Below are 23481 nucleotides of genomic sequence, written 5' to 3'. Positions count from 1 at the left end.
AACTGAACACTCGAAGGGGCAATGTGGTCAAAATTACTGCAAAGCACTCGGCACCCAGGGCTTTACATTCGTCTTTACTGCGTATGACTTTGTGTTGATTTGTTGTCTATCTTGTAAGAATGGAAGCTCATGAGGGCAGGCGCGTATCATTTATTCACTGATACAACCCAGCACCTAGGTAGACTGGATTATGGTAGATGCTCAATGAACACTTGTGCAATGAAAACATGGAATGATGATCTGAGCAAGGCCCTCCTTAGATATCCCCTAGCTCAAATAAGGGTGTGCGGAAGCAGAAATGACAATTGGCACCAACAGGCACATACACATAACACAAAAAAGGCACCGTCCAGATGAAAACATCCATCTGTATGAACACCTGTACGGTCCTCAGAGGGCTAAACGTAGAGTTCCAAGTGATCCACTCCTAGCTACACACCCAAGAACAACTTGTACACCCATGGACGTTCATAATATCCCACATTCACAAGTGCCAAACAGTGGAAACAACGCAAATGCCCCTCAACTGACAAATGGACGTACAAACTGTGAAATATCCACACAGTGGAATATTCATGGGCAGTCAAAGAAAGGAGGAGGAGCACCGACACATGCTACCCCACGGATGAACCTCGAGAACGGTATGCTAAGTGAGCAAGGCTGGCCACGAGGGGCTGCAGGCTGCGCCATTCCCTTTACATGAAATGCCTACTCTGGAGTAGGCAAATCCAGAAAGACAGGAAAAAGAGATGAGTCTAGGGCTGAGGGGACTCCCCTAAGGGGAGGGGCCTTCCTTAAGGGGAGGGGCCTTAGGGATGACAGCTATGGGCTGAGGTTTCTTTCTGCGGTAATGAAAACATTCTAAATGAAATGCTGACTGTGGTGATGGATACACAGCTCCATGAATTTACTCAAATCCCCTTAAGCGTACACTTTAAAGGGTGAACTGTATGGGATGTGAGTTACATCTCAATCAAACTGTTGAGAGTCTGGTCTAACACTGGTCAAGAGCCCTGATCTGCCTCTTCAGAGAACCGGGTGCCACCACTCCAGCGCCACGCGGGTCAAGGGCAGCCAGAGCTCGGTCCCAGAGCCGTCCAGAGCTGCCCTGGAAGCTTCGAGGATACAGTCTGGAAGCAAGCAGGGGGACCAAAGAAGCGTGCCTCAAAGTTCTTTCTTTCACAGTCCTTTCTGGCTCTCAGTGAAACCCTCAAAAACCACAAAGAAATGACTTGTTACCACCCAAGGAACTGTCCAGGGTTCCTCGGCAAGGAGCATGCTTCCCCAGCCAGCTGCTTTTCAGCCCTAAGGGGCCACGAACAAGGAAAACCCTCCCTCTGCCCCCACTTCTGAGAGAGGAAGATGGGTGGAAAAGTTTCCTTGGCAACCTCTAATTCACCTCCTAAATTTCTGGTCACGCCCCTATTTTCTGAGGATATGAGCCAAAGGCAGCAGGAGTCTGGCAGTCACCAAGTCCTCAGAGTTTGGAATGAGAATTTAGTGTCGACCTGAGGGTCTGGGTCCTTCGCGCCCTGAAGCTAATCTGGGCGTCCGACTGCCCATCCTGAGCTCGGCCCCTCTGCCTCCATGCTTCTCAGCCCTGGGGCTGCTCTGCGCGGCACAGCTGGCCAGCACCCTCTCCCCACTCCTCATTCCCAGGCTCAGCGGCACACTATCTTCACGGAATGGCAACAAACGCCCTCCACACTGGGACAGAGAGGCGTGACTTAAGAGTACAGGAGGAGAGACAGACGGCCAGGGTCCAGGTCCCAAATCTGCCTCTTACTCAACACGTTAACTTTACTATCATCAACAACGTCCTTAAGAGGGAGATGACATTACTACAAGGCAGGAAGAAATCCTAAAAGATGACCGACATGGGATGCTCCCACGTGCGGGTGCCAGTAGATGGTCTAGTGGGTGCTGAGGAGCTCCGTCCCACAGGCCGAGGGTCTAGGTCAGGCTCCCCCCGTTTACGAGCATTAGTTTCTTATCTGTAAAGTGGCGATAAAACAGTCCTATTTCACATTCATTAAGTGACAGAAAACATGTAAAATGCCTTCAGTTCAGTTGCTCAGTCGTGTCCGACTCTTTGCGACCCCATGAATCGCAGCACGCCAGGCCTCCCTGTCCATCACCAACTCCCGGAGTTCACCCAGACTCACGTCCATCGAGTCAGTGATGCCATCCAGCCATCTCATCCTCTGTCGTCCCCTTTTCCTCCTGCCCCCAATCCCTCCCAGCATCAGAGTCTTTTCCAATGAGTCAACTCTTCACATGAGGTGACCAAAGTACTGGAGTTTCAGCTTTAGCATTAGTCCTTCCAAAGAACAGGTAAAATGCCTTAGCCAATGCTTAATAAAGAACCACCACGATTACCATTATTTTTGGTTCCCCTGGTAGCTCAGACAGTAAAGAATCCGCCTGAAATGAGAGATGTGGGTTCAATTCCTGGGTTGGGAAGATCCCCTGGAGAAAGGAACAGCTGGGTGACCCACTCCAGTATTCTGGCCTGGAGAATTCCGTGGACAGAGGAGCCTGGAAGGCTACGGTCCATGGGGTCGCAGAGAGTCAGACACAATTGAGCGATTTTCACTTCACTTCAAATGCTACACAGCCTGTCTGCAGAGCCAGAAAGTCTCATAGTCAACAAGACTTTCACATCTAAGTCAAGTCCTCCTGATCCAGTTGCAGCTCAGATGGAGGCCAAGAGATGTAGGGTCCCCCCGCTGGGAAGATGTCCCTGCTGGGGAGAGGTCCCAGCTGGGCATCAGCCACTTTGCCTTCATAGGAGGGGACTCGCCAGGGCAGCTGCAAAGGGTTAGTTCCAAGCGAGGTCTCCAGGACCCTCAAAGAGAAGGTTCCGCCTGTTTGGGTCCCAAACAAGCAGAAAACGCTGGGGCGTGTTCTTTGATTTCCCTGCTCTACAAGCCACACGTTCCCCTTTCTGACAAAACCACTCAACTCTTGGATGCCAAGGACACAGTCCTTCTCTCACCCCTCTCCCTCTTCCATGTTGAGACACAGTTCCCACAGCAGGGATGAGGGACAGAGTGAGGAGAGGGTGCAGGGGGGAGAAGAGAAAAGTCCTCAGTAGGAAACGTTCCTTGGCCCAGGGCCCTGCGCCCGGTGGCTTCTTCGGAGGCTGAAGCAGAGGCAGGGGTGCAGGTGCGACCAGGGAGACAGGGCCCCTTCCACGGCTCTGACTAGGCCCACGTAACCTGGACGCAGACCTCACCAACAAGGTGGGAGGCTGACGACTGGCTGTCCTTCTGGGCCAACTAAACAGGATCTGGCCAGAACCACGCTCTGCCCCCCACCTCCATCCTCCTTGCGCACAGACACGGAACACGACATCCTCCAAGCTCTGGCCCACACCACAGAATGGGCAGGGCCCAAAGGTCTCAGAAGTCCGCTGAAAGTGGACACCATGGCCCTCAGGCAGCTTTCAGAAAGAACAAGGGGTCACCCTGGGAGGTAGGATTTGGAACCAAATAGCAAAACAAGCAGGTTACTTAGCAGGCCTGACTGGACTGAGAAGTTGGGCCTAAGCAGCTTTGGGGTCCTCATTCGAGAAGAGGGCAGAATTCAGGGCATGAAGATGAAGAAAAACAAAGTCTTCTATCCAGTGGGCCCTTCAACCTGGGATCTCATAACCCGGCCTAGGCGTGTTGCCAGACTCGCCCGGAAGACAGCCTCCACCCCGAGCGGCCCGGCGCTGACTCAGGTAGGCAGGGCCCCTTCCCTAACGCTGGAGGCTCTGACCAGCAATTCCTCCCGAGAAAACCTCACGCTTTGGGGCCTTGCACTCAGGGCTGGCCTCGAGTGTCCCGAGACTTCCCCAGGGCCGGGAAGGGGCCAAGCTGGGAAGGGCGACAGGCGCTCCTGGGCCAGAGGCAGAGTGCGCCTGGGCCCTGCGGAACGGAGGAAACCCGCCCCTTGGGCACTGGCCCCGGGGGCCGCCCCCACGCCGTCTCCCCTCACCGTGGCACTCGTGCGCCCACCTGGGGCCTCGGCCTGTCTCGTTCGCTCCTTTCACTCTGGCCAGGCCTGCTGACTCCACCTGAGGGTCGACTCTTCCCTGGGGATTCACCCTCTTCGTTTCTTAGCCCGTGCCTCTTCCCAGGAAGGTGCCTTGTGCTAGTTAGTGCCTGGCTCCATTTAGCAACTCCTCAAAGGTCCTGTGTGTGGGGTGGGAGGGATGAAAGAGGAGGGGGCAATTCCACAGCAAAAAAAACAAAACAAAAACAGGGGGCAACATACCCGGCTGGAGAAAGGGACAAGGACTCCCAGCGACTTCCATTCAGCAGAGCCCAGAGCAGAACCTGTCAGGCAGCGAGGGCAAAGTACAGAGGCCGGGAAGAGCCAGGCCCAGGGCGGGGGCTGCTGGCGCCGCCAGCCACCCTTACTCAGCTGAAGCAGGCGACACCTTCCACCACCTCCTCAATGAAAAAGAGCGCAGCAGCCAGGCCGAGCGGCTCTGGGAACCCGGACTGTGTCGCAACCGAAACCACCACTAGCAGAGAAAGCCCGGGCTTGGCAAGGAGAGGGACGGGGACAGAGCCCCGTGGCTTCGTGCAGGCCGGGGCCTGGGGGCCAGGAAGCCCACGCAGTCCTCGGACACTACCCAGGAGCCAGGTGGGAGGAAAGGGGCCCGAGGGGAACGGGAAGGGAGGGAGACAGAGAGAGAAAGAGGCGGGTTTAGATCCACTTCCTCCTCCCTCCCCCTCCCCGGAAGTGGGCTGCCCCACCCTCCCCAAGGTGCTCTGCTGGGTAACAGCTGGGAGAGGGTGAGGAGGAGACTTACTCCAGCCCAGGCTGTCATAAAGCCATTAGTGCACCTGCAGCAGGTGGGACCTGGCTAGGGGCTCACATCTGCGAGCGGAGGGGGGGGCCTCCGTGTGAATCAGACAGGCTGCCCCAGAGAGCGGCGGCAAACCCGCCATCAGGACCAAGGGTGGGGGTGGGGGGGGAACAGGACCAGCTGTCCAACAGTGGCAGATGGACGTCCTACTTCACAGAATGCAGCATTCACCCTTAGAAAGATGCACACTCCACTTGTATGGAGGGATATGGACATCGTATCAGGAGATTCAGGAACCCTAGGAAGCCCCTTAGGTCTATGGATGCTAGATGAAGAAGCTTCATCACTGATAGACAATGAGATGTTTCATCTTAAATCTTGCCCAAAGGTTGGGTACAAACCAAAAGTTTCTCTAATTCCTTCCAGCCCCGATTCTGGGAGACCGTCTCCAGGCTCCCCCAGGCCCGGGCGCAGCAGGGGCAGCCATTCCTCACACCTTCCTCTGGCCAAGCCCCAGCGGTCCAGGGGCCTGCTGAGCCCTCCTTGCCGCGTTCTGGGTTCCGGTGCTGACTCTTCCTCTGGCTGCCAGATCTACTTCGCATTCATTCCACTACTCTAGGCCAGCATCTTTCCCATTAGGCAACTCTTTCTAAAGCGCTCATGCCAGGAGGCCATAAACTCCTCCAGGGAAGGGCAGAGCTCCCGGTGCCCTCACAGCACCTGGCACAGACACATGGCAGACGCCGCTACTCCGTGTTCACCTTCTGTATAGCCCTGGTCAACAGATTCGACATCCCTGGTACTACCGTCTGCTGGCACGTACGCCCTGTGTTCTCCACACCATAAACCTAGCATGTTCATTTTACATATGAGAAATTTAAGCACAGAAGTTAAGAGACTTGCCCAAGGCCAGCCTGCCAGTGCAGAGCTGGGCCTGGGGCCCAGTGCTTTCGTGCCCACTCCAGCACTCTGCTGTTCCTCACGGCTGCATTTACCAGCTTCCCTTCAACCCTTCCTGAAGACTAATCTGCTCTTATTTTTCCCCAAAGCAGCAGAAGTCTCTGGTTCTTTGTTCACAGACTCAGAGGAGGGAGAGATACGAAGATTCAGGAAAGGGGCTTGGGACAGCAGGAGCGCCAGCGTCTGGTTAAGGCCAGTTTGGGGGCTGGGGACTGTTTCACAGCACCCCCTCCTCTCACTCCTTCAAAGTGGGCACTCAACTCAGTGGAAGAGATTAGGCTTTATTCTGGACCCTGGGCTGTCAGGCCTGCCCCTCCGCTCAGATGCCAGAGTGGGGTCAAACAGCTTCATTTTCTAGCCTCCAGGGTTCTGCGATGTGACGCAGGGATCGTTTCCTTGACTGCATTTGTGGGAGGCAGTGACAGTTTTGTAAACTGAGGAGGTACCGAGCACTGACCTCAGAGACATGTGGGAGAGACGGGAGGACTGAGCTGACACGCCATGGGGCACGAGTTCTTTCACCCTTCCTCCTTCACGGCACCCAAGAGCCTTCTCTGCACCCTTTCAGCCTGAGCAACTGTCCCTCTCAACTGCCAAGAGTCAATAAGCCAGCGGAGCGTGCTGGGTAGGAGAGCTCTGGGAAGGCTGGCAAGCACGGACGGGTGGAGGGCATGGACGCACCCCCACCGTGAACTGTGACCCTCCGCCTGAGGAACCCCTGCAATCCCAACACTCCACTGCAGAGGGGAGGTGGGTTTGTATGAAACCGCTCCCTTCTCCGAGCCAGGGGAGATGTCTCCCCAACAAAGGAGGCCAGCAGAGCCTGCGACCAAGGCGAAGCCAAAAGGAAGGTGGCTGGCTGTCGTCCAGCTGTCTGAGCTGCAAGTCTCACCCCGAGGGTGGGAGACGGGCACTGCAGCCCAGGCCACGCAAGGAGTCCACGCACCTCCCAGCAGCCACAGCAGAGCCAGCGTCTGCCTGGAAGTCTGGTGGGCAAGAACTGACCACAGTGAGCGCCGAGCTGAGCCACCCTCCAGCTCACACCCCTTCATGCACAGAAGCCAGCGTGCCAGGAGCACCCCTCAAATCTCCTGTCTTCTGAGTCACTTGAAATGCTGGGCTCCTCTTCAAACACAGTGGATTCTACGGAGCAACCAGAGCTTTAGAAGTTTCCATACCACTTCATCCCTGGGCATCCGCTCGCCTGGGGCCTGGTCTCTGTCTCAGTCTCCAACTACTGTTGCCTGTTGAGCACACCTTCAATGAGCGCCCACCGCTGGAGCCCGTTTACAAAGTCCAGAGAGATTTGGCTTCTGCCTCCAAGAGACTGAGAGGACGGGGACCGTACACAAGACTCACACTGCGCCCATGGACGGCATGGCAGAGTTCGGGGGGCGCCGGGCCCACTGGGAGCCCTGCTTTGCTCCTTACCAGCTCAGACCACCACCAGCAAGAACACTCGGAGCTGCCAGATCTCTAGACATGAGGACTCCAGCTGCTCCCACTTCACAGGATTAGTGTGAAGAGGAAATGAGAAAGTCCACGCCAGTTTTGACCACGGAGCCTGGTGAGCAGCAAGGTGTCCCCCATGTTTTCTGTGATCTCGCTTCACTTTCAGGCAGGAACTTTTGTTTCCCATCTACAGGGGTTCTCTGAGCTCTGAGAAGAGCTCTAATCTCTAAGAACTTGATTACAAGTGCAGCAAAGCTGGTATTCCTTCTAGAATGAGGAAAAGTTAAATTCCTACCGCGGCCAGGCTGTCAGACAAAAAGGACCCTCCTTCCTAACCTAAAACCACTCCTGCCAGGAGAAGTGGGTGAATGAGAAGGCAGCCACGCCTCTGCCCTCAGAGCAGCCCAGAAGAGGAGGAAGGTGTGCCTGCTCTTCCCGTCCTTGTCAGCTCCTTAACCCCTTCCTTTCCGAAGAGGCCCAAGAGACAGCCAACTTACCAGTGCCACACGGTGCCACGGGCTGGGGGGAGCTCACACTGCCAGCCTCGCGCTCCATTCGGCTCCTCCCGTACCAGTGGGTTACTGTCACCATGGAGACCAGCTAGTTCCTCCATATCACAGGAGAGCCAGCCTGCCAGCAGCCCAGGGCTCTGGGGGAGGCAGAAAGCAGTCTGCAGCAGAAAGGTCTGGCTCTCCTGACACAGGATCGTGGGGAGCTGACGGAGAAGAGCCAGGGAGCCGAGGTGCCCCGGCCGCCCTCTAAGTGCCTTTTCTTTGCCCAGCAGTTTGTCTTGAGCACGCTGTCTGGCTGTAAAAGTGGTGCAGGGTGTCCCTCCGGAGTCAGACAGACCTGCGGTAGGACCCCAGCTCTACCACCCTGGTTGCTATGTAGGGAACGGATTGGAATGGATCAGAATGGTGGTGTGGAGAGCTACAGATACACACACTGAAAGGCTCCAGCTCTCACGTGACGCCTTCTTTTAAGTGGTCCATCTAAGTAACCCTCTTATCCCTTGTTTATCCCAAATCCCTTTATTCAAACAGTTATCCAGACACCTTCTTAGCTGAGAGTGACCTCTCCCTCTCTCTCACAGCGCCCTGTCTGTGCCCACTCAGCTCTTCTGACTTTGGGCTTCTATGCCTTAACCCCGCTCTTTGTGCTCTGAGAAGTCAGAGATCACCCTTGTGTGCCCTGAGTGCCTAATAGGGAGCGCACCTAGCTCCCCTGCTTTATAATACTTGTGGAAACTACACAGAATAAAAGTGGTACCGCTTTATGATCCCTAAAGTTGCTCCCGTCCTCCCTCAAGGAGATAAGCAAGGGCAGAGGAAGGAAGATCAAAGCTTCTGGCTGCAAGATCCCTCTCCCCTCTTTCAGGGCGTTTACTGCCCTTTGAAGTTGACTGGTTACTGTCCGTCCTTCTCACTAGACTACACCGTACAGGGAAGGCCCTTGGTCTGTCTGATTCATGGCCCACAACAACGCCTATAGCACAGAGCGGAAGTATTCAGTAAGGTAATGAGTGAATAAATGCGTACAAATGAATAAGTAAGAAAACATGCTGGGGCACCTTCATGACAGTTTCTGGGATCTACACCAGTAACCCACATCAGTGTACTCTGCAGACAACATCCCAGCAGGCAGTGGGCCACAGACTAGGTGCCCCAAAGGTGGGTGACACCCGTGGAGCATCAGTCTCACTAACAAGCCTCCTCTCCAGGGGAGACAGGGCCCTTGGTGCGCCATCTCTCACAAAGCTCGAGGCCGGGCTGGTCATCAAGGAGAGCCGGAGACGGACTCGGAATGCAGGCGGAGCCGAGCAGCAGCTGCCCCCAACTCCCACCCCCGGCTCCTTTCATCCCAGAGGGGGCTCCCTCTCCTTGAACTCCCTGCTGCCCCACAACCCCCAGGCCCTCCCGCTTCACAAGGCTCTCTCTGCCTCTCCACGTTCAATCCCTCCACTGCCCTGCTGTCAAAACCATGGTGTCCTGCTGTGACAGTGTAAGGCAGCCGAGGCCACTCCAAGAGCCACTGATTTGGGGACGTGACAGAGACTTCAGGAGACAGTTCCTTGGTGCTTGCCACACTGAGAGCTCTGCTTCAGTATTCCCTCCTTGAACCAATAAACTGAGTCGGCCCTAGAGATTATCCACACACGCCTGCCTCGTTTCTGTGTAAAAGTCAGCGTCCCCACCCTGCCTCCCACCCCTCCTCAAACTGCCTCCTGCTCCAGAAGAGCAGAGGAACGGAAAACGGCAGCTGGGGAGCTCAGCTGACTCACCACCCAGCATAATCATCTCCTCCCAGAATCCCCCATCTTCTCCTGGGGCTTTTGCCAACACAAAGTGAAAAGGAAGCACGAGATCTTAAAACAAAACCAACCCCCTCTCAGCGTTTATGCAACAGCCTTTCTACCTGGGTGCAGATTTAAGCCCGTGTCTCTGCCTTTCCCATGCAGTTTCCTTCAAATGTCTTCATGAAGCTTGGAAACAGGCCTTCTGGGTTCTATCTGGTCCCAGCTCTACACTGGAAGGTGCTGAATAAGACAAGTGCCTCTTCCCACTGCACCTTCCTCTGAAAGTGGAAAAACTACTACCTCCCGACTCCTCCAGTTTCAGCGAGTCAGAGGAGGAGGAGGAAACGTCAGAAAGAAGATTGGGCCTAAAGTCTGCTGCCCAGAAGCCGCCGTGGCCACAAGCTCAGAGCTCAAGTGGGACAAGGGCAGAAACCGCCAAGCCAGCACCAGCTCTCGCAGCACCCATCCCCACCTGGCCAGGCTGCGAGGTGGCTGCTCCACTTCAGTGACCACTGAACTCCAACTGGCTGCTCTTCCCGTGATTAGCTGCCCACAGGGCTGTTCCTGCAGGTCGAGGGGTTATCCTCCTCCTTCAGCAGATCACTAGAAACCCAAGCAGGCAAGGACAAACAAGCTGAGCAGTGAGGGCTCCCCCGAACCGGTGCTAACTGACAATGGGTCGAATCAGTCAGGATGGAGAACTCAGAACAACTGCAGGGGCTGAGCACAGCTCTCCAGAACGCTTTGTGGGTAGGGACTGGTGTGGGCACGTTTATCTTTGGTGTTTGGCATCTAGAAAGACAACTTACTTTTGTGATAGATAGCGCTGTGACTACAGGTAATGAGAATGCTCCCACAAGGCACACACAAATCTGCTGTAGCGTATTAGTCAAGAAACCCCCAACTTACCCAAAGTTTCATTCCGAGGAGGAAGCTTTTCCCATAGGAACATGTTACAAACGAGGCCAGCCCATCCTGTCAGGGCCCAACACGGTCTCTGAAATACTATATTAACCATACTTAACACCTAAACCCGGTGGCTCAGATGGTAAAGAATCCACCTGCAATGCAGACCTGGGTTCAGTCCCTGGGTTGGGAAGATCTCCTGGAGAAAGAATTCATACCCACTCCAGTATTCGTGCCTGGAGAATTCCACGGACAGAGTCTGGTGGGCTATAGTCCAAGGAGTCCCAAAGAGTCGGACACAAATGAGCAAGTAACACAACAGTTAAACCAGAGTCCGGAATCGGAAAGTGAATTCAGTGTTCCAACATGGGACAGGAACATATCTTTGCTCTCCAAGGAGCATGGGTAGTAGAGACTGGGGTTTCTTAACCTTCAAACTCTCAGTGAGGGCTTGACATAAGAGGACTTGAACATCTGGGGTGGCTGGGCAGGAGGGAGGGTCTAAGGAAACAGAAATCCAGGTGGAAATGAAGAACAAGGCTGGAGGAAAGGAACAGAAGGGCTACTGAAGGAAGACCAAGCAGAACTTCCAGAGAGGGCAGGTAGAGGGGAGCCTGGGACAGTCCCTGACATAGCCGGGGCAAACACTTTTCAGAACTGTCTTCCCTGCTTGGTAACTGAAGTCACAGACACACCTCTTTTCTACCTCACTGGGCCCATCACTACCACTGCAGTCTCAACCAAGGCCAAGGGCAGAGGCTGCTGAATTCTGCTACATGGTGTGGCCATGGCCTGGGCTGGTGCCTTAGTTAGCATGCTGGATAAACAGAGGAGGGCTCATTTGTCAGGAGCTTGGTGGAGAAGACTGGAAAGCACAAGTTTCTCCCTGGGACCGAGCACAAGACAGCTGCTGACACCGGGCCTGGGTCTGCCTGGGAAGCCAAACCGTTTGTTTTCTGGCAGCAACAATGGTCCTACTCCAGGGTGCTCCAGCTATCCGTGTGCATGGCCCAGGAGCAGAGAGTACGGTAAATGAGGTGACAGTCATTTTCCACTGTAAGTGCCTTCTTAAAAAGCATTTTAATAGTTAATTCATCTTTTCAGAGACAGAATCCAAGAAAGAGACTCTGTGCTGGTTCTAAGAGAAAGGAGTAGTCCAGAGAAGGCCAGTTCAGCCCTGGCCAAGGCGGCAGGCAGATGTGGGTCCAGAGGACGCTGCTGGAGGCGCTGAGCTTTCCGACGTCTGTGGCGTGAACCTGGGAGCAAGGTCCTCTGGTGCAGGTGGACTCCTGTGCTGGTGGAAGCCCTCAGGAACTAGAGCCATCAACCGACAGGTGGTGCTGGGGAGGAAGGGGGCCACTGCAGGGCGTTGTGAGATGCACTATTTATTACACAGACTGCAGACAAGAGGATGCTGGCTGTTCTGAAGGAGGCAAGCAGCCAAGTTTCTAGCTTTCCACCTCCAAATTCACTCAGAGAGGGCAGGGAAGAAAGGATGGCTGCAAAAGAGATACAGATCCTCCCCCAACAAATCCTGAAGGGCAGCTCTAACTGCCAATCGGCATGCTGGCTTAAATAAAAACCTGAAGACTGAGTGCAACCCGCCCCCCCCCCCACCCCCTTGCTGGGATACCTCTGGTTAGAAGAATATGCCTGGCTGCGGGAGGACACTGCTCCCCAGCCTGTTGTTCTGTCTGGTCCATGCCACCACCAGGACAAGGACAAAGAACCCACAGGCATAAAGGGGGTTCTATCAAGAAAAGACGGAGGGCTAAAGTCAGGATCATCCAACACCATCCAAAACACTTAGAACAATTCCTGGCATATACTCAATGCTCATGACAGGCTAGCTACTATTACTGTAATTCCACATGCTTTCCTAACTTAGTCTGCAGGTTGCCAGAAAAAGACATGGCTTTTGGCTTTAACTTTTTACCCAATGCTTACCACAAATTCTCTATTTTCCAAAAAAAAAAAAGGAGATGGATCTTTTGAACTGGCCTAGGAGTGCTGGAGTCGAAGACCAAATTCTGATCATCTATTTGCACAGCTTGGACTTGGACGTGGCTTTCTGGCAGAGCCAGAAAGGGCTCCAGCAGCTCAACTGTTTTATCCCTTCCATAAAAGGCCACTCTACTTGCCCCGATCAAAAGCACTTAAAATGCACACACATCCAACCCTAGGAAAACCCAGAGTGTACACCAGAGCTTTGAAATACACAATGTCAACAATCTTGCCAAGATTTTCCAGGTATATGGAACTGGAAATGTTACAAATTAACAGTCACAATGGGAAATGTGACTAGTATTTAAGAACCACACACACACACTCACACGGTGTGGCTAGAGCCCCTGACTGTTATGTACCGAGAGCCCCGCCTCTTCCGTGGTGAGACACGGAAGCGCAGAGCAGTGGCAGTGGGGGTGAGAACCTAGCCACACGCCCAGCTCCTGAGCGGCGCTGGTCTGAAGACGCAGCAGCCTTCGGTGGCAGCCAGGCTCCTGCCGCCAGCTGTCCTCACACAACAGAACAAGATCACTGTTTGGGAAGATGGGGTTTTCAGGCTCGGGTTTTGTATCTTACAGCTGGCATGTGTCTGCCTCAGGGGCAGTTTCCTGACACAGCTGCATGTCCTGGGCCCCTGCAGACAGGATCTGAGACACAGGAGAAAGAGAAATGAGACACCAGAAGTAGGAATCCGGGGATGAGAAAGGCAAGACGGAGTGAAACGGTCTGGCTGTCCTTTTCGCACTCCTGTGCCATGAGAGCTGACTTCTCCTACCTGGTCCTAAGGAATCACAGGCACTCCTGGTTCCCGTTCCTGGAAGACCCAGGCTTTCTCTTGGCATCTCCACCTCTTGACCCTGACAGCTCTACCACGTCAAGTGACTGTGGTATCCAAAGCTGATGCTGGCTAGCCCATGAAGAGATAACCGAGGTCATGTGAGCTGGCCCAACACGTTCTGCTGCACTTGTTTATGGGCAAGAGGATTAAAACGACCTGTCCGGGAGGAAAGGGGGCAAACCTTGTGCACAGGGCAAGCACTGGGAATACAACACAGAGGCCTCCCGCAAAGAAATCTTTTGCTCAAATAAAAAGGTTAAATCTCTCACCAAACACCAAACCCGCTCACTATGCCAAATACCACTTATGATCCAGTGACCTTGAGACACTGCTCCATTATCCCGAAGTTCTTCGTATAAAAGGTCTGGCTTCTGGGGCAGGGGGTTAGGAAGAGTCAGGGAGATTAGAGGGATGAGCAACAGAGGACCCCATTAACAGTCCCAAATTAATGTCCAAGCAGAGGCTTTCTGTCTAACCAAGATCTATGTAGCATGGGGCTTAAGTAAGGGGTTTCCAGGATACTTTTGCATCAAGAAAGCACTCAGTTCCCAGATGCCTAAATGCCCAATCAGAAGTCACACTATCAAAACAGAACTTCCTGCATGACCACTTCTTGCCCGAATCAAAGTTAGAATTGGGAGACCAGTAACTCCAGGGCACAGGGGCTCCGGCAGCAGGGTGTCAGGGTTGTCCTCTCCGACCAGGGGGTTACCTTCACAACGACATCACTAGCCACCACAGACGGGAAGGGGACGGCGTCAGCCCCAGCGCCTGTGGCCCCGCAGCTCCCAGCCGTCCGGGCTCTCCACAGGGTTACTGCAGAAACTGGCCCCTGGCTGGTGCTCGTCCACGAAGCTGCTTGTCACAGCCCCAAAATAACCAATCTTCCCCTCTCAGCAGGCCTGGGCGGCTACCATCTGCTCTCTGCCTTGGGCGCTCGGGCCTCGGCAGCAAGAGGATGGTCTCCATTCAGGTGCTCTCCCGACTGTCCGAAGAGGTGGGCAGACTGGAGCTGGGGGGGCGCCCTTCCCCAGCCAGCCAGAGAGGGGCAAGGAACACTTGCTGGCAACCTGGGCTCCCTCCCCCAACTCCTCCTCTTAGCAAGAGAGCAGGGACTCCTTCACTAACCTTCCACCCCCGGTTTACCCAGGCCAGGGACATAGGCCCATCCTATGAGAAGTGAAGGTAGGAAGTCCAGCTTAGGAGCTAAGGACAAGGCTAAGGGAAGAAAGGGATATTGTGCTGCAAGGGATTCCAAGAATAAACTCTCCAAACCACCCACCTAGCTCTTCTGGAGAGCAGGGGTATTTAGAAGCACTTTCCATTTCCCCACGCACGAGAAAGGGTGGTGGCCTTGGCAGACACACACCTGGTTGGGTCATCGTCTCCCCGAAGGAGTCCTGGTCTCCCTAACACCAGAATGAGTCCACACCTGCCACCAAGGGCCAGTCTGAGACGGTAACGTGCCCCAGAGTTCACACACTCACGCGTCCATTAATCTTCCTCCAGATTGCTGCTGTCATGCCATGCAGAACGGTGAGGCGCGCTGAGTCCCACTCTGTGCCCCCGAGCCGGTCACTCCAGTTTGCTCAGTGTGTGGTGGGGGAGGCGGAGGGGAAGGAGGAAGAAGGGAGATTATGAGTCTCTATTTTCAAGCCCAGCCCCTAAAACTGGGGAGGGAAGCAGCTGGGCTCCCGCTGCAGGAGCGCTCCAATCTCTGGGCACTACGGGGCCAGCCAGCTGCATAAGAGAACTCTGGGGAGCGAACACATCCAACACGCTGGGAAGAGGAGGGGAGACCAACCCGGGGAGAAGTGGGCTGGTCTCCTGCCAAGAACTCTGAATGGTACTCCTATCAGAACTAGAACATAACAGGAGGTAGGCAGGTTTATGGTCTCTGGGGAAAGGCAGGAGGGGAAACAGTAAAAGCCGGACTAGCATGGGAACGAAACTTGCTCCCTGGCAGGAGAGCAGACAGCCCGGCTGCCTGCAAGGCCACGGCCACCATGTCAGCAAGTGAAACGCTGTCCCATTACACCTTCGGGAGGCAGACGGGGGCCACGCTAACCTTAGGTCGGTTTTCACACACTTTGCCGCCCGTGCCCTGAACTCTAGTTTGCAGCACGGTCATCTCCACGACCCTGAAAGTTAGGGCCCACCACGCAAGTGCCTGTGCCCGACTGCCAAGGACAGGAGGGCGGGGGGCCTCCCGCGGGCCGGGCTGCAGCGGGCAGAGCCTCAGCCACAGAGGAGGGCCCCTCTCACGGACAGGAAACGCGCCTCCGTGGCGGGAGCAGAGCCCAAGGCTGCCACACGGGGGCGACAGAAACACCCGTCAGGAGGGGCAGGAGAAATGGCCGCCAGGTACTTCCGCTTTCTCACCAGCCTCGAGCCTCGGCCGCCACAGGTTGCCTCCGAAAAGCCTGAAGAGCCCCCTTCCCACTCGGTGGCAGCGCCGACCCGTGAGTCACTCCCCTACGAGAAGACGGAAATGGGGCCTGAGCCCTGAGCCTGAAGAAGCCCCAGTGTCCTGAGCCAGCCCGGCCCCCAAGCTGAAGCCTTGGAGGGCCTGCCCTCCACCCACAGCTGCGTGTAGAAACACCAGCCCCTCCTCAACTCTGCAAGTGGGGGACATCAAAGTCATCACTGCAGGACACCAGCACCAGGAACCTCACTGCGCGGCTTCCTGGTCACAGCTCCCCTTAAGCACACACACACACGAAGGACACACACACATGTAAAACTGGTTTTCGGAGCCACCGTTTCCGACTTTCCCTTCGTCTGGCTGGCTCCCTTCCCTGCGCGCAGCTCCAGCCCTGCCCTTGTCCCTTCTGGGAGTCTCACCCTGCGCTCCTGCCACCTGTCTCCTCTTGTCCTTCCAGCCCTCCAGCCTCTGCCGCCACCTCCTCCTGCCTGGAACACTGCCTCTATCCTCCGCTCCCAGTCTCCTTCCTGGGCAGCCTCAGCTCAGACATTGCATCCTCCGGGAAGTTTTCCCTGCCCTCACAGGGTCCTGGCCCGTCACTCCGGGCGTCCTGAGGACAGCAGCCTTCTTGCACTGGGACGTGGCTCCTGAGGAACGGCCGGCCTCTTTCACAACTCCAGGTGGCTGTCTGGTTCACCACTGTGCGAGACTGCAGCTGCTGCTGCTAAGTCACCTCAGTCGTGTCCGACTGTGTGCGACCCCATAGACGGCAGCCCGCCAGGCTCCCCCGTCCCTGGGATTTTCCAGGCAAGGACACTGGAGCGGGTTGCCGTTTCCTTCTCCAGTGCATGAAAGTGAAAAGTGAAAGTGAAGTTGCTCAGTCGTGCCCGACTCCTAGCAACCCCATGGACTGCAGCCCACCAGGCTCCTCCGTCCACGGGAGTTTCCAGGCAAGAGTACTGGAGTGGGGTGCCATCACCTTCTCCGGTGCGAGACTGGGCGCGACTTAAGGGAAGTTCCAGGGCTTCAGCCAACCCCGTGTCCTCAGTGCCCAGCACCTCACATGCTTTCAAGAAATGCTCTTCTAATTCATGAGAGAAAGCCAAGGGCAGGGCCTTCCTGCCTTTTTCAGAGTGACTCTTTACCTGACAACTCTTAGCACATCTCTGCTCCACGTGACTGCTTCAACCTAGGCCAGGGCTGGAGAGCTGGCGCCCGTGGCTTTCAATCCATTCTCCAGGGCCTTCTGGTGCCTCTACAGACGCAGTCTCTGGCAGGATTTCAGAGCTCGTGGCCAGTGTGTGGAGCTGGGGCCGACTGCCCTTCCACCTGTCCTTTCCCAGCCTCCCCTCTGCTCTGAGGGCTGCAGGGAGACCCTGCACAGGCCTGCTGAGCAAGAGGACTGCTTCTGCAGTGAAGCAATGGGGGTACAGCTCCAAGTCCCCAAGAGAGAGCGAGTCTAGATCCAGCACCACCCAAACAGGTTGTATCGCTCGAGCCAGTCATTCACCCTCCTGGGACCTGTTTCCCCACTTGCACAAGAAGGGGCTGGCGGTGAGCTCGGAGGGTCTGTCCTTGGTGGATGTGAGGGCTCTCAGTGTCTCTGTGCTCACAAGCCTTCCAGCAGGAAGTGGGCACGGTCTGCACGTTCTGAAGACCACATCCTGACCCTGTCTTAACATTGCGTCAACCTGCCTAAAAGCCTGGGTCCGTAACTAACCCTCACTTAACATGTCTTGGACACCAAGCTTGCACACTGGAAAACCTTTTCCTCCCAGAGCTGAGAAAATTCAAGTTAAGCTAGGTGACAACTCTGGACTTAGAAACACTACCACCCTGAACTCAGTGTGCCCTAGGCCAGAATCCTCTTCCTCGCGAGACTTCACTTACCCACAATTTACCAGCTCCTCACCACTCCCTGCCTCTCCGCACACCACGAATGTGGCCACAGTGACCCACAGTCCTCCCAGGAGGCCCGAGGGCCCTGCAGCCTCAGCCTCAGCAGCTCTGAGTAGGTGAGCCCCTGGCAGGGCAGATGGCACACCCAGGGCCCAGCACCTGCCCCACCCCCCGCCCCTCTCAGCACGACTCCCTAGCAGCCCGGCTCCGTGGAGGGCTCCTGGCGGGGAGCTGCCTGCTTGCCTACCTGCCCGCTATGGTATCCCACCCATGAGGAGAAACTCATTTGGCAAAGCCAGCAAGCAGCAGTTTCACCCTCCCTGCCCAGTGTCGGGGGAGGGGAGGCGGGTCCAAGCAGACTAGTCCAACAGGTCCTTTCCCCACCACCCTACACAGCTGGTCTCCTCCGCATTGCTTCAAAATCAGGAGCCGCAGACGTCAGCGCTCTCACACCCTGAGTCACAAAGATGAAGGAATCAAGAAGAAAATAGAAAATGGCCATCTCATTCTTGCCCTATCTGCAAGAGGCCGGGAAACGCAGTCCCTGACTTCACAGGTCTCGGTCAGTTCCGAAAGGTAACTATCTCCCCTAAGATGCTCACAGAAAGGTGCCGAGGTGCTGTGAAGCCAGTTCTTCAGTGCCATGCTCCCGAGCGGCTCTCCCACTAAAGACAACCGCACAGTCTTCTGATATAGACCCCATGGCCTCTCCAACCCTGGACTAAACTCCCAACAATGTCCCTCTGTTCACCCATCGCAAAAGCGGGGAAGATGAGGCCAATTTATAACCAGAGACAACAACGCAGCCAGAGATGCTGTGTGTCCGGGGCAAGAAGACAACTCAGCAAAGCTGGGAGGGCTCTCTCGGCTCCGCTCCCTACTTCAGGAAGCCACACAGGCCTCACTCAGTGCACGCCCTCCCTGTGGTCTCCTCTCTGGGTTCTTAAGACAATCCAGTGATAGGGGAAAACATCCTCCTTAGCCTCTCATCCTGAAAAAGCTGTTCTTTTTTGTCATTATTGAACCTATTAAGGTGAACCTATTAAGACCTGTGACTTACATGGTCAAAAACTGAACAGGCAGATGTCTGATTCACAAATCAATACAGACACACTCTCCCAAGGGTGGTAATAAGTGAAGAATACTACCCATGTTGTAATTTTTCTTTTTTATTTCACAAGTAATTCATTGAGAGATGATCACGTGCAAAGCACTCTAATAGACTCTAGGGAAGAAAGGGATGCGGAGAAGCATAAAATATGGCCCAGCCTTCAATAAAGCTGCCTATCTAACAGGAGAGGGAAGCACAAATCACACTACCTAACACACGACCAAATCCAGGAACCAGAGTTACAGTCTGCCTACGCCCTCCAGTTCACTAGAAGCTTCTTGTTGTTTAATCACCAAGTTGTGTCCAACTCCTTGCAACCACGTGGACTGTAGCCCACCAGGCTCCTCTGTCCATGGGATTTTCCAGGCAAAAATACTGGAGTGGGTGGCCATTTCCTTCTCCAGGGGATCTTCCCTGACCCAGGGATTGAACCTGCCTCTCCCGCGCTGCAGGCAGATTCTTTCCCACTGAGCCACCAGGGAAGCCCCTCTGGTAGCAAGAACACAGAGCAATTTCAGTCAGGACTTTGTTATTTTGCAGAGAGATTTAGAGATCCCCAGGTCCTGCTTCTAGCTAGGACCATGAGTTCTGCCAGGATCTATCTAAACCCTGAGACGCCAATGAATGGGGAGGCCTGCCCACAGAGTGGGCTGTGATGAGAGCCGTGAGATGCTGATTAAGAGGAAATCAACTCGGAGAGATGCACTGAACAGTCAGTCATTCAGTCTTCCTTGTCTCATCCCCAACTAGAAACCAGAGACAGGCCCAATATACAAGCAAAGATGATACAGGAAAGGCTTAAGCACAAAGTCAAAAAAGTTGTTCGGGGCTAAGGTCATGCGAATCAAGTCAAAAAATGCCCCTGGCATTAGAACAGAATAGGGTGCTCTTGGTGAAAGGGTGGAAGGACTTCCTAAATCTCTGTATCCAGAGCCCTGAATCTCAGTGCCAGCTGTGACCGAGGAGACCCGTTAACATATTTATCCTTTTCTCTCCCAGTTATCAGTTGTCAAGCCTGGTCTCCCTCATCAATTCGTTCATTCAGTGTTGTAGCTTGCTGTACACTAATATCAGTTTTTAAATTGTATTCTTAATCAGCAGGCTACCAGCAACATCAGAATTCTTCTGGAAGGTTCTAAGGAATGAATACTCACTCCTGAAAGTACTTAGAAATTCCCTAGACAAACAGAAGATTCTGTATCGTCTTAAAAATGAAACAAACAAAAAACAAAGTTAATCCAGGGCCTGGGAATAAAGATTAAAGCCCCAGCCCTCCTCTGTTGGGAGAAAAATAATTCTGAAGCTAGTTCTTTTTTGTTTTGTTTTGTTAAACTGAAGTTGAGAGGAGGGAGGTGGGAAGGGGGTTCAGGATCGGGGGGACACGTGGGCCCCTCTGGCTGATTCATGTCGGTGTCTGGCAAAACCACCACAATATTGTAACGTAATTATCCTCGAATTAAAATAAATCAAAAAAAGAAAAAAAAAACCCTGAAGTTTAGTTGACTTACAATATTTCAGGTGCACAGAAAGTGACTCAGTTAAATGTGTGTGTACACAAACATGCGCAGATTCTTTTTTCATATTCTCTTCTGTGATAGGTTATTGCAAGACACTGAACACAGTTATATTGTTCCCTCTGCTATACAGTAGGTCCTTTTTGTTTATATACTTTATATATAGTTCTATCTTAAAAATGATAAAGCTAGTGAGACTTGGTCCACTTCACTCAAAAGAAAATCATTTCCCGAAATTAAAAAAACAAGTAAATAGGTGAAGGAGAATGGGGATTGGCTTGCTGAAAATCTTTCCCACAGCTGATAGCAGATTAGCCACATGAGATTCTTTTGGGATGGTTTACTATGCAGAATTTTAGAACAGAAAGCATTCCAAATGTGAAACTGGGAGCTCAGCACCTAAACATTTATTAATGAGAAAAATTCTCACACCACAATCATAATGAAGGTTTCACATCAACGTCTGACATTCTGTCATTAAGGGATCGGTTTTAACTGTAGATTTGGCAGCTTGCCCTATTGGCTGTTTCACAAGCAGCTTCTGAGGTTTCAAGAAAGGCAGGGGGTTTGCTTTTACACACTATCTTAAAAAATATATTTCAGAACAGAGTTCAACCACTCCAAGACAGAAGGAGGGAATGAAAACTGAACCAAATAAAGGATTCTGATGGTACCAAACATAAAGGGAGCACACCAGAGGTGCAGGAGAGGAGAAGACATTGTTTGCCACCAGCAGCAACGCGCCAAGAAAAGTCAGTGCAGCACTTCTCATGACCAAGTTAAAAAATAAGGATGGCACCAAAGACACGAGGCTGATAAAAGGACATATCCGTCTCTTCAAAACACGCTTACCTGACTCACACCTGTTTTATTTAAAAACAAAACCACCCAACAGTTCCACACCAACGCCAACGACGGTCATCTAATCAATTAGCAGCCACACCTCTCTGCCCAGCGTGGTGCGGTAATTAAGGGAGAGACTCTTCTCCCTGGGAATACAAGTGCAGAAGGGCAGAGCCCCTAAGGACCTAACCCATTACGACAGTCTTTTCATTAGCGAGAGAACACCGCCATGTGCTCTCCAAGGAAGCAGCGGCCCGCATCACTACAGAACACCTGTGTGTGAACAGCAGCCACCTCTGCGGACAGATGAAAACGTGCTAGCGGCGGGAAGAGGGGCGGGGGAGAGCCACTCAAAAATTTAACAGGGCGCACTTCTTACCATAATTCACATGGACCGCGGTTTCTCCCTGTAACAAAAGGATGGATTCTAAAATAACGTAGAAACGGCACATAACCATGATCTTAGAAAAGTGAAACAGGTTTGAACACAAATACAATCACACAGCTGAACTCCTTCTACTAGGGGCAGCAAGAGGGGCGCAAGTGGGGAAGTGTGATGCTTGAATCAAAGGCAGCAGTCCACCCCTTTACCCTTGCCCCATGCTGGGATCTTAAAAAATCAGCTCAAAATTTCAGAATTTAGTTAATAAAATCAAAACCTTTAACAAGATAAAAGAAAAGGCACTATCATACCAGGAGTGACATGCAAGTAGATCATACCACAAACTTACAAACTCAAGTTAACTGAAATCCCAGAGATTCTCTCTCACTGAGAAACGGCTCCTAAAATCTAGGAGGACCACAGGCAGAGTTTCAGGAGATAGGAGTGATCCAAAGACTGACAAAGGCAAACAGGGAGTAGCGGCACATTACACAAGCAACGGGATAGAGACGCAGCGGGGCGGCCAGAGCGCAGCTCCCAGGACTGAACCGGCAAGTCCCACACACACACACACACACACACACACACGGGTCCTGGCACTGCCAGCCACAGCGCTCCATGACCTTGGCAGTCAAGGCCCAACGCAAGCAGCTCTGGGCCTCTGCGTGTGAAACTGGTACATAATGGCATGTGAAAAGAAGATATTAGTTTCGTAAGGATAAAACAGAGTTAAGGTCCACAAACAAAAGTTTTCTTGTGGGGGTGGGGGCAGCAGGAGCGAGGTGCTACCAAGCAGGACAGGCAAATCTAAGAATCCAAACTGTCCTAGGCTACTTACTTGCTGGTCACCAATTTAAGGTCTTAAGATTCCGGTTTTTCTAGAGGTTCTTGGAATTCTAGAAGACGAGAAGAGATGAACAGGAAAATCGGAAGCCAGGATTAAATCGTAAGGTTAAAAAAAAGTTTCCCATAAGCTGTTAAGACAAGGGAGCTAAACCCAGAGAGCTTCACCTCCACACCATGCCTTCTTTACAACAGGCCTCAGAGGGCAGACAGACCACTAGCTCCCGACTGGGAGCTAGTCTGGAGGTATCTATCTTCCACTCCTGGACACAAGTGAAGCCAGAGCCAAAGTGCTCTTCATGGTCAGGAAAGTCTTGTTCTAACACCAACAAACACTCTGGGCTACATGAGTCTGTTACCTTAAACAGTTACTCAACATTTCTGGGCCTCTGTTTCCTCATCTGCAAAGTGGGGAAAATAATAAGATCTACTATCTTACAAAGATTGAATGAGTTAATGAATGTAAAACAGCTAGTTAAACAAGCGTTTGGGACAAAGCGCTCAATAAACGCTGGCTGTTATGATATGGCAGCTGAAGACACTAGCCTCAGAGCAAACGGCACCTCAAGGGAATGGGTGGGGACACTGTCTCCTCTTCAAGACTCAGTCTATTGCCTTTAAGAGTTTCCTAACCACTTGGAACAGACTCATGTACTTAGAGGGCCATCCAGGAGGCACCGTCACTGAGTCACTGCCTTAGCTAGCAGAGTGAACAAATCTCCTTTGAAAGCAAAGGTCTGTCTTCCATACAGACCAGGGGCTGAAGAGAGAGAAAAAAAGCACATCAAGTTCACTTTGGGAATTGAAGTGAAAGCCACATGTGTATCCGAAAAGAAATATGCTTTGTGTAAAAAGCAGAGGATTATGGGACTTGCTGAGTGATGGGAAATAGAGCTATAATCCCACAAGTCTATATGTAGACACAAATTGATATAAGGTAATCACTTGATTAAACTTTTTTAATGATTCTGATGAGAAGTGATCCTGGGCAAATGAGATGAGTATAAGCAGATTTGCTTAAAGCTGATCCAAGTGACTATTAGAGGAGGCCCAAAGGTCTACTATTAGTGGTACTAAGAGAAGCTTTTAAAAGTGAGAGGTGCTTCATTGAGAGAATGAATACAAACAAAAGAACAAGATAGAAAACAATATAGTAGTTTAGAAATATATTTACTGCAACTGTATCTCTTAAAGACTCATC

At 52.9% G+C, this 23481-nt stretch overlaps 1 protein-coding gene across 32 annotated transcripts in view; it reads right to left on the bottom strand.

Moving 5' to 3' along the window:
• The window catches only part of MARK2 (microtubule affinity regulating kinase 2), a 57640-nt gene that overhangs the window by 16080 nt on the left and 18079 nt on the right, over positions 1-23481 (bottom strand). For 3 of the 32 annotated variants that reach the window (XM_060404075.1, XM_060404074.1, XM_042238324.1), the window contains one exon: positions 4005-4181. The exons of 19 other annotated variants lie outside the window; for them this stretch is intronic. Coding sequence is in view for 2 of the 13 variants with exons in the window: in XM_060404072.1 (XP_060260055.1) it covers positions 14751-14786 (36 nt within the window). In the remaining 11 variants the exon portion in view is untranslated. Of the gene's footprint in view, positions 1-3984; positions 4653-9984; positions 10116-10421; positions 11759-14632; positions 15739-16833; positions 22334-23481 lie in introns of those variants that run through there. 10 more of the 32 variants (XM_042238331.1, XM_042238332.1, XM_060404073.1 and 7 more) reach the window with 9 other exon arrangements.

The sequence above is a fragment of the Ovis aries genome, chromosome 21 (genome assembly GCF_016772045.2).
Source record: "Ovis aries strain OAR_USU_Benz2616 breed Rambouillet chromosome 21, ARS-UI_Ramb_v3.0, whole genome shotgun sequence".
Taxonomy (NCBI): Eukaryota; Metazoa; Chordata; class Mammalia; order Artiodactyla; family Bovidae; genus Ovis; species Ovis aries.
This window is presented reverse-complemented; position numbering and strand designations above follow the sequence as displayed.